The sequence below is a fragment of the Emiliania huxleyi genome (genome assembly GCF_000372725.1).
Source record: "Emiliania huxleyi CCMP1516 unplaced genomic scaffold EMIHUscaffold_992, whole genome shotgun sequence".
Lineage (NCBI taxonomy): Eukaryota > Haptophyta > Isochrysidales > Noelaerhabdaceae > Emiliania > Emiliania huxleyi.
Window position 1 is genome coordinate 1 of NW_005194682.1, and position 9965 is coordinate 9965.

At 64.3% G+C, this 9965-nt stretch overlaps 5 protein-coding genes across 5 annotated transcripts in view; 1 reads left to right on the forward strand and 4 right to left on the reverse strand.

Moving 5' to 3' along the window:
• Window positions 1-1154: 1154 nt before the first annotated feature.
• Window positions 1155-2561, reverse strand: EMIHUDRAFT_250836 (hypothetical protein; the record flags this gene model as incomplete). The annotated part of the gene is made up of 3 exons (XM_005756037.1): window positions 1155-1304; window positions 1375-1491; window positions 1572-2561. The coding sequence occupies 3 exons, from the start codon at window positions 2559-2561 to the stop codon at window positions 1155-1157; spliced, it is 1257 nt and encodes a 418-aa protein (XP_005756094.1).
• Window positions 2562-4756: 2195 nt separating this feature from the next.
• EMIHUDRAFT_250838 (hypothetical protein) lies at window positions 4757-5414 on the forward strand (the record flags this gene model as incomplete). Its single annotated transcript, XM_005756038.1, has 3 exons — window positions 4757-4830; window positions 4903-5206; window positions 5361-5414. The coding sequence occupies 3 exons, from the start codon at window positions 4757-4759 to the stop codon at window positions 5412-5414; spliced, it is 432 nt and encodes a 143-aa protein (XP_005756095.1).
• Window positions 5415-5681: 267 nt separating this feature from the next.
• On the reverse strand, window positions 5682-7558 carry EMIHUDRAFT_121765 (hypothetical protein; the record flags this gene model as incomplete). The annotated part of the gene is made up of 3 exons (XM_005756039.1): window positions 5682-6144; window positions 6206-6479; window positions 6874-7558. The coding sequence occupies 3 exons, from the start codon at window positions 7556-7558 to the stop codon at window positions 5682-5684; spliced, it is 1422 nt and encodes a 473-aa protein (XP_005756096.1).
• A 331-nt stretch (window positions 7559-7889) lies between these two features.
• Window positions 7890-8867, reverse strand: EMIHUDRAFT_372713 (hypothetical protein; the record flags this gene model as incomplete). The annotated part of the gene is made up of 1 exon (XM_005756040.1): window positions 7890-8867. A coding segment is annotated over exon 1 (895 nt), but the record flags the coding sequence as incomplete, so codon positions are not given.
• Window positions 8868-8924: 57 nt separating this feature from the next.
• The window catches only part of EMIHUDRAFT_446713 (hypothetical protein), a 2277-nt gene continuing 1236 nt past the window's right edge, over window positions 8925-9965 (reverse strand). The window contains exons 4-7 of the mRNA XM_005756041.1: window positions 9775-9846; window positions 9653-9712; window positions 9545-9589; window positions 8925-9471 (exon numbers count right to left, since the gene is read on the reverse strand). Coding sequence (XP_005756098.1) covers window positions 9166-9471; window positions 9545-9589; window positions 9653-9712; window positions 9775-9846 — 483 coding nt within the window. The 3' untranslated portion in view covers window positions 8925-9165. The remainder of the gene's footprint in view (window positions 9472-9544; window positions 9590-9652; window positions 9713-9774; window positions 9847-9965) is intronic.

The following is a 9965-nucleotide window of genomic DNA, read 5'->3' on the forward strand; positions in this document are numbered from 1 at the left end:
CGTGATTCCGCGCTCCTTGCTCTGCGGGTTCTTATCAAAGGCGTTGGTCGACGCGGTCGAGGAGAGAGCGCGGGAGAGGCTGGTCTTTCCCGAGTCAACGTGGCCCAGTATGCCGACGTTGATATTGAGCGTGGCACCCACGCTCGCGGCCGCCATCTCTGCGGTCGGCGGAGAGCTCGCCATGCCGCTCCACTGTGCTGCACTGTGCTGGGGTGTGCCAGCACAACAGGGGGGCCGCGCGAGAAAAGAATTTCGTCCGCTTTCTTAAAATCGTTCATCCCTCCCTTGGGTTGTCTGTTTTCTTTCTTTCTTTTTTGTTTTCTTTCTTTCTTTCAAAGAATTTTCGCCCTCATTGCGCCAAGAGTGCAACAGAAGCTGACTCGCTCCTCGAATTCTTCTACCCCCACGACTCGGAACGCGAATGTGTGTGACAGGACCATCGGGTCCTTCAGCCACCAAAGCGAGATCACCCGAGAGCAGCTGAGCCTGCCTCTGGCCTCGCCTCCCTCTCCTTCAGGCATTCGTGGCATCCTATGGGTCGTCCAGAGTATCGACCTCTGGCAAGTCAGCCAGCCCCACTTTGAGGGCGCCATGAAGTACAGCGATCGGCCGATCGCCACCTCGCTGGCCTCTCCGCAGGCCCCCCCGACCGCGTCGAACTCATCGGCGCGGGCTCTCTCGGCTACGGGACCGGCCCCAGCTTCGGCTGAGGGCTGACAAGCTGCCGAGCCCAAATCACTGTGAGAGTCGTGATTTCTAGTTGGTTCTCTAAAATCTCTCTTCTCTCAGAAGCTCCCTCGCACAACGCGAGAAAAGAAATTTACAACCAACTCGCACGACACGTGGCACGGAACTGGCGCGCACTGGCACTAACACAGGTACGCCACAGAGAAAAGAACTCGCTGCATCGACCATCGTGAACGCAGCCCCGATGAGTCACACCGCACACATGTCCTCGTCAAGAGAGCGGAGCTCGATTTGGCCGGCTCTCTCTCCCAGGCGGCCCCCTCCCAGCATATCTGAGAGACCACTAGGTTGGCCAGGACCGCCGGCGCGCCCACCCGGAGAGGAAGGTCGACACTTGTTCTTTGCTTTCAGAAAGTACAGAGGCATACTATCCCGCAGGAACGTGGTACGTGCTGCTGCGTGCGAGGCTAGAGGGACTCCAACAAACTCCTCCTGGCGCTGGAAAGCCTCCCGTCCTCCCGTTGCGGCGTGATAGCGTCGGGCATCGGCTTGGCTGCCGTGGGAGGGGCGGAGCTTGGGCGCCGCCTGGGCGTGATTGCCGCGAGTGGCGAGAGCGCCTACAGGAACGCGGCATGGCTGACGGCGCGCCGCGTGCTGCATTTGCGTTGTGGCTCGGCGAGGGCAGACCGCAAGGGCCAAGCCTGGGCTTCCGAGGCCCCGCAGCCTGCTGGCCACCGGCGACGGCGGCGGTAGCTCCAAGGGCGCAAGAGGCTGTGACATGCGGCGTGTGGGCTCGGGTGGCGCCTGCCGACCGGGAGCGGGACCGCGCACGGTGGGTGAGGACGTGCTCCCGCGGGAATCCGATTGCGCTGGGCCTCGCGCACCACGAGAAGCCGGTCGCCGAGCGGCTCGCTACTGCTCTCTGCGGGCTCGTCGGCGAGCGTCAGCATGACGAGGCCGACGATCGAGCACGCCACCCCGCCGCCAAAAAAGTAGAGCTGCTGCGGCGAGGCGTGCTCAAACTCGCCTACGCAAACACTGGCTGTGAGTCTCGTTCGGTTGTCGCGGCTCGGCCGACTCGCGCAGCGGGCTTCGCCGTAGACGACGCCCGCGGCGAGCAGATTCATGACGATGAGGGTCGACTGGTAGGCCGGAACGGCGAGGCTTACCTTGGCGCCAGCGAGGGTCTCGTTCAAGAGGTACAGCTGCAGCGGAGAGGAGAGGCCAATGGCCACGAAAGAGCCCCAAGTGAGTGGGTCAGACCAGGCGCGTGTCGAGCCGGCCATCACTGAGGTGACGACGGTGCCGCTGATTTGCTTGAGGGCGACCTGCGTCACCAGCCCGCAGCACGCAGACGTGGTGGATGACGCAATCGTCATCAGCCAAGACGAGTGCGGAGGTGCGAGACGCGTCCGACGCAAAATCAACCACACAGCTACCAGGCCAAATGCGGCGGCGACGAGGGCGACGGAATCCGCCGTGAGCCGCAGCACAGAGGGCGACCCGTCGCCTCGCGGGCCAAAGACCGAGACACCCGTGATGCCACCAATGACCAATACCGTCGCTGCGGCTCCAGACGGAGTGAGCTGCTCGCGCTTGGTGAGCAGGCCGGTCCAGGCCAGCAAAGACGAGAAGACGATTGTCAAACCAGCAAAGGGCGCAATCATCGAAAGCGGCGTCATGCCGTAGGCGATGATGTCGAACGCGGTGGCGTTGACCACCAGCAGGACAAAGCCAACCGCCCACCGCCAGCGCTGGCACAAAGGGAGAGAGGCTTCGCCGACCTCAGACGAGAGCTTCATGTACAGCATGCCCACGGCTGAGGAGAGGCAGCCGACGACGATCATCAGCTCACCCAGCAGCACGAGGTCCATTGGAGGGCAACGCGCGCGCCGGCTGCGAATTTCGATAAAAGTTTCGGGGGGGGGGGGGGGGGGGTAATATAAAAATAATGATTTCTTTTCTAGTCTTCTAGTCTAACCCTATAAGTCCCACCGCCACCAGTTTCCGACCGTCCCACCGATTCGGTCGTTTGCACCACCAGCTCCGCCCAATGGCCAAGCGACGGCTGAACCCGGACGAGATTCGAGCAGCCGTGGAGGCGGGACCGCCCCCCCACTCAGTCAACTACGAGACCGACAAAAAATGGCATGCCGAGCAGAATCGCTGGCTCGCCAAATGGACCGAACGCCGGCTCCCCCCCGACAGCGGCGACAGCGGGAGCAGCCGGCGGGACCAGTGGCGCGATCGAAAGCAGCAGCATGCACAGCTGCTGCGGGCGGCGGAGAAGGAGCCATCTGCCTCCTGAAGCGCCAGCGCAAGGCCGCAGCGACACCTGCCGTGACACATAGCGGCCGTGTGCACTCTGGCCCGCCACGGCTCAAGAGGCCAAAGCCGCCGCCGGAAGGTGGCGACCAGCAGGCGTACGAGCTCGCCATGGGCATGTATGGTATTGCTCGCGACACCCGGAGCAAGATGTCGAGGCGGACCAAGAGCGAAGACGCCGAGCGCAAGAGGGATGCGCGAGCGATCACGGCGATGATGGCAAGTGCGAGCATTGGTTCGGCGACTACACAGAGCGCCGCTGCTGGAGCTGCCGGCGCCACCTCCAGCCAGATGGTTCCTGAAGCAGGCATGCTGGGGTGGCTTTGCCTCCCATCCCTCCCCGACCCACCCACCATCACCACACGGCTTCCCCGTGGTAGGGCCGCAGGCAGTCAAGGCCGCCAAGGAGCGAATGGAGAGGGAGCGCGAGCGGTCGCAGCGGCGGCATGGGAGGCAGCAGATCGGAGAATTCTCGGAGCTGCAGCAGATTGCAGACCCTGAGCCTGGACTCGCCGAGCTTGATGCTTTGATGAACAGGAGATGGCGTTTCAGGCATGGCGCGAGCAGCGCGGTCCTGCTTTGTACGACAGCATTCACATCCCCACAGAGGTTGGCTTGGTGGCTGCCTGGCGCGCAGAGCAGCGGCTGTCGTCCCCTGCGCCATCACTTCCGCAGCAGCAAGCTGACACTGCCTCCCAGCACCAAGCCGCACAAGTCGTTCTCGAAAGCTTGGACATCCTGGTGCGCGGCGACTTTCTGTCGTGGCTCCAAGATTACCGCAATGTGGGTGACCCACTCGACGAGCCTCACTTGGAAGATCTGCTTTGCATTTGGCGCAACTCCGATGAGTATGAAGACACAAAGAACACCCGCATCGCCGAGACATGCCATTGCCCGCGCGACCGCGAAAAAATGCGCTCACTGCCTTATGCAGAGCTCAAGCGACGTGTCGAGGATGGCATGCTGGGTCAGCCAGGTGAGAGCCAAGCTGTCTACGATGCCCGAGTGCGCACCGATCGACTGGCACGCGGTGTAGAGCTCGGCGAGTACTTCACCAACCCCTCCGCCTTTAGCGGCACGCACCTTCCCTACTGCACGTGCACATACGACGGTGAAGTGGCCACGCCCGCAATTCCGGGACTGACGTGTGACGCAGATGGCAGCATCTCAGCTGCAGACCTACTGGGCGATCTGATAAACTATGGATCTCGCGCGGGAGAGTGGCAGCCAAGCGGTGGCGACCACGTGCCTGAGGACTGGGTTGGAGATGGCACGTTGGATAGCAATCGCGATGGAGATTATCTTGGCATGCCATACCTCACCAGCTTCTGCACGGCGTGCAAACGAATCCGTTCTGATGAGCCTTTCCTTTCGCATGTGGCCAGAGACCCTGACCTGCGAGTTTGCATGTGCATGAAAGTCTCAACCACAGTGAGCGTGAGGCTGTGCGTGGCTGTCGGAGACTCCGTGCGGCTGCGCGATGCGCTTTGCCAGCACTGTCGAAAGTCGGATCCGGTGGAGGATCAGTGAGTTACCCGCTTACGTGAAGAAACACAACGGCCCCCCCCCAGAGAAAAGGCAACACGCCGCAGGTCCACACTAGTCTGCTGGATACACACATGGGCCTGGCGAGTAGAGACCACGCCTGCTATTCACAGCACAAGCCCTCGCCAGCGTGAGCATGCGCAGCGAAAAGCCCGGATCCCCCCTGATAAAGTGAGGCGTGCGCTCTACTCGCCAGCACATGGGCTGTGCGGCGTCCTCGAACGCTGCGACGACCGAGGATGCTGTGCCAAAGGCCGTCCCGGCCGTGCTACCGTCGTCAGCCGCCTCGCCTGCCTACTCACCGCCGAAACCCCTACCGCCAGCTCCACCGGCTTCGCTGCACAGGGAACTTACGACGCGCTCGCTCGCCGTCTGCACGACACTCGATACGCTCGAAAAGGAGCTCGATGAGATGCAGGCGACGCTGAATCGCGCTGACGAGGCGCTCGCTACCGAGGCGCCACCTATTGCGCTCCGCTCGACGCTCGCCTCTCTGCACGGCTCTGCCACGGCTCTGCTCGCAACCCGTTTGGACGCGCTGCACACGGCCGATCTAACGAGTGGCCGTGACGAGGCGCGCGCCAAGCGCAAGGCCCTCGTCGCGGCGGCCGAGAGGGTGATCGAGAGGGCCGAGGCTCAGATTCGTGAGGTCGATCTCAAGAAGGCGAGACAGGCGGCGGAGGCGGCAGTGGCAAGCTCGGCGGAGGCGACCACGCAGGAGGCGGTGGAGATGACCGCAGGGGCAGTAGCGGAGGCTGCGCCAGAGGCGGCCGAGCAGCCGCCCGTGGAATCGGAAGCGGCAGGGACCACGACCGAAGCGGTACGAGCTGCAGCTGGCGAGATCGAGCGAGAGCTGACGTGACTTCCGAGTGAAAGTCTTGAATAAAGTCTTGAATATACACGCGATGTACGCGGGGAATAAGACGCGGCACACACGACAAACAACGCGGGCCCCCCGGGTGAAATTCTGAAAAACGTGCAGCACTTCTAGCCGACATCGACAAAAGTCACTCTCTAGCCCCGCGGCGAGCGGCCCCGGCCCCGCCGGAGGCGAAGAAAATTTTGCCATCTAGCGCTCTCTAACACAAACTTTTGCACACAAATCGACACACCTCCAAACAAGCTCAATAAGACTGGTCTTCACTGCAGCACGCCTCGAGCGAGTAATGCGTCTGTAGGCCAATATAATAGAGCTTCTCGCGCGCGCTCCTCAGCTGGCGGTCCGCAGGGCCGCCCGGGCCGGGCGAGAAGCGCAAGCCCGCCAGCCGCACCATGTGATTCACGATGATGAGCGTCTCGGCCTCGAGCAGCGTGTAGGAGCGAAGCTTGCCCTCGCACTCGCGTTGCTCGAGCCTGAGCCACTGCGCCTTGACCACGAGATAGCCCGCGGGGATGGTGTCGGTGTTGACGACCGTGTCCTCGGTTAGCGTGTACGCCTTCCCCTTGAGCACCGCCAGCCAGTAGAGCCCCTCGAGCGACTGCTCGCGCCGATCTTCGCGGACAGCGGCCAGCTGCTTCGCCTTGAGCCACGCGGCCCACACCTCCAGCGACTCCGCCAGTCGCTTTGTCGCGAAGCTCTTCGGTAGCCTCGAGCCGGTCGGGAGCGCGGCGCTCAGCGTCGCTCCGAGTATTGGGGCGGTCCTCGTACATGATGTACTTCTCGGAGATCTCTCCTGCCTGGCGTGCCTCCTCTTGGCGGATGCTCGCTTCGAGCGTCGCAGCGTCCGATGCAGCAGCAGCAGAAGACTCACCCAACGGCTGATTGAACGGGGTGAGTTCGTCGTGTTCGTCAAACTGGAAAGACTTGCGCATGGTTGCCTTCTTGCCGTACCAGACCATCGTACGCGTCTTCTTACTGTCCCAAGAGAGTGATACGGGTACGTTGCCGTCGATTGGCGGCACGGAGGGGTAGGTCGGCCGACCTACCATGGTGCTAAACAAGGAAGGAGCGTGGACAAGTCGGTTACGCGGAGGGTTACACCGAGGTCTCTGCGCGGGATGTGCTGGGGGGCTGCCCCCCAGTCGATTGCCGCATAGTTCGTCGATGTAACCCTATCATAAACCTCTTATTCACACCTTGCACTTTTGAAAAAAGAAATGTCCGACTTTTGTCGAAGATCCGGAGGGTTTATCGGAGCATCACCCCCCCGCGGCTCGACCCGCGGCATCGATAGCCGGTGTGTGTTGTTGGAAACTCGCTCTTCGCTGCGCCGGGGCGACGGCAGCCTGCCACCGATCACCTCGCGCCGTTCGGCTTAGAAGGCAGCCCTGACTTTGCCGGCCAAATCGGCCACGCCTCGAGCGGCGGCGCCGTACCTGCGTACTGCTCCGGCAGCTGGTCTGGCGCGGCGAGGCCGTGCAGCCGCTCGGTCGCGCGTTTTGGGTCGGAACTGGAGATGATGTCGACCTTGGCCTTGGTCTTCTCGTCGAGCCACGTCTTGACGATTCGCCACACGAGGGCGAGCGAGGCCGGCGCGTTCACGACGACCAATCCGCCGAGCCGCTCCGGGTAGTGGTCGGCGTCTGTGTCGGCCATCGACTTGAGCACTCGCAGAGCCGTCCGATCGATCAAGCCTGGCTGCCAGCCCTTGGCGTCGATGACCACAACCCACTGCTCCGCGCCAAGGGCTGCGAGCCGCTTGCAGTACTGCTCGTTTACCCACCAATTGTACTCGCAGAGCCGGTCGACGCTCTCGCGGTCTGGGCACAGGCGCGAAAAGGAGCACTGGCCACCGAAGTGCTTGAAGATGATGGGACGGCCCAGCTTGTCGACTCCCGGGCTGCATACGTGGGGTAGCACCTGCTGCAGCGCCGCGATCGGCTTTCCAAGGATGTCCTCCGCCGGCTCATCATCGCGGCGCTCCTCCACGCGCCGCGCCTGCCGCCACTCGAGATCGGCCTGCAGCATGTCAGCCGCCTTGACCGCGTTCAGCTTGCGCGCTTTCGCGAACCGGAGGACGTCGTCCGTCGGCAGGTCGATCGGTGATCCGCGTCGTGCCATTTCGGCACGAAGCTCGGCGACCGCTGTCTCGGCGTTGGGCTGCGCTCGTGATTTTGTGCTCTTTTCGGAGAGCCAGCCCATGTACAGCGGCGGCGAGACGATAGCGGGCAGCGGCGGCTCGCAACAGCGGCTCTGCGGAGCGCTTTCTCACCTGCGGCGGGCCGATCCAAGAAAAGAAATCCAGGACGCCTCTCACAGCAGACTGGCACGGACTAGCACCACAAAAGGCAGAGAAAAGAATTCTCGTGAGCCGCCCCTCCCCAATATCCCTGCATTGTGGCGGTCTTTCCCGTTCCTCCCCTCCACCCCTCCAGCCTCCCCCTCTCTTTTTACACAACTCTCACAACTAAACAGATGGCGACACAACCCTTCCCCTTCTTGCGCGTTTTCTATATCGTTCTACCGCGTCGCGATCCCGGACGCGGTGGGGTTAAGGAAGTAGAAGCCCGTCAGCTCGGTGTACTTGGCGTCGACCGAGGCGAAGCCGGCCTCCTCGACGAGGCGCCCGGTCCTCCTGTCCAGGTGGCACCCGTCGGCGAACTCGACCTGCATCGGCGTGGCTGCGCGCTGCTGCGCGGCGAGGGCGGCGTCCGTCTCGGACAGCACGTGCTCGAGGAAGAGGAGCTTGCCGCCCGGCCGGAGCACGCGCCTCACCTCGGCGAGGACCCGCTCGGGGCTGGCGACCGAGCAGAGCGTGAGTGTGCAGATCACGGCGTCGGCGGAGCGATCCGCCAGGGGCAGCACCTCGCCCACGCCGTGCGTCACGCGCAGCGAGTGGCCCTGCTCAAGCAGGCCGGCCTTGGCGGCGGACCGCCTCGCGTACGCCTCCATCGAGTCGTTCGGGTCCAAGCCAATCAGGTCCATGCGCTGCGGAGCGGCACCTTGGCTGGGCATTGCGGCGAGGTACTCCGCGTTGGGGAAAGAGCCCATGCCCAGCTCCACCACCACGGCGTCGCTCTTCGGTAGCGAGGTGAGGAGCCGGTCAAACAGCTCGCGCTTACGCCCCGAGACGGCGCGCTCATAGTCCTTCATGCCGGTGGCCATCCCACACGCGAAGCCGGCATCTCTGCGCGCATCTCGCGGGACGTCGTACGTTCGCAGGTCGTCCTCTGGCGGCCGGGTCAGGCTAGCCAGTGCCGAGGCGGGCTCGGGGCTGCAGCAGCTGCAGCCGCACGCGACAGAGCCGGCAAAGACAGCGGTGCGGCGCGTCACAGGCGCTGTCCCACGAGGGTTGGGGAATGCAGCGAAAGTGGTGGAGAGCAGAGCCATGAATGCAACCAGTACTGTCCGCCCGGGCCGCATCGCAGCGTTCTGTCGTGAGTTTCCCGTTCGAGACTTCTGTTGACCTGATTTTTTTCCTGTTGGTCGTGAAGCGCGGAAGCGCCTCTTCCTCGCCAACTTCCTGTGCTATGCCACTCCACTCTCCTCTCGCGCCGCTGGATTTCAGCGCGCTATGCTGTGTGTGTAGAAGCGGCGCGCAGCCCATGGCGCAGCAGCCTCGCCTCGGCGAGCCATTTTCGCACGCTCGAGGCGCCGCGGCAGCGGCGAGGGATTGGACGCTCCCCTGCCGAGACCCCGTCACTGTCCCCAGCTCCCGCCGCCCGCCGCTACCGCCCGCCGCCCCAGACGTCGTCGGGGTCGGTGGACTTTGCCGACCCGCCTCCATAGCCGCCGCCCCTGCCGCCGCCTGCTCCGCCTCCGCCGTAGCCGCCTCCGCCGTCGCCGTACCCGCCGTCGCCGTAGCCGCCGCCGCCCGTGCCGCCGTAGTCTGAGTCGCGGTATGCGCTGGGCGGCGCCGGCGGCGGCGCGGGCGGCTTGCTCCCCAAGCCAAAGATCTTTCCGACGCCGAGCAGCCGGCTCATCGACGACACCTCGCCGAGCGCCTCCTTGGCGCGGTTGACGGCGTCGCCGACCTGGCGCGAGGCTCCGGCGGTGAGGGGGAGGCGTCGCGGTTGGGCGGCGGGCGGGGAGGGGGAGGGCCGCCACCTCCCCCTGCGCGCGCTCGTCCGCGACTCCAAAGTGGTGCAGCGCCTGCTCGCCGGCCGGGGGAAGGGTGTGAGGTGTGCGGCTGGAGGGCGGGGCACACGCGGCGACGGCGGCTGCCTTGGAGTTGTACACGTAGGCGGAGATGAGGGCGTTGAAGAGGAGCAGCGTCTGGAAGATGGGGCGGGGGGGGGCTTGGGTGAGAGGGCGGCACCGCGGTGAGGGTGTGGGACGCGGTAGCAGCGTCTCGCCTTGGTGAGGATGCCGACGTACTTGCAAGACCAGGCGACGACTGCGACGTGAGCCTGCGGCGGAGGGGCCCGGGTGGGCGGGTGAGGGGGCCGCACGGGCGCGAGGAGGGCAGGCGCACTGGAAGGGAGGGGGAGGGTGGGGAGAGAGCGAGGGGAGAGAGCGAGGAGAGACG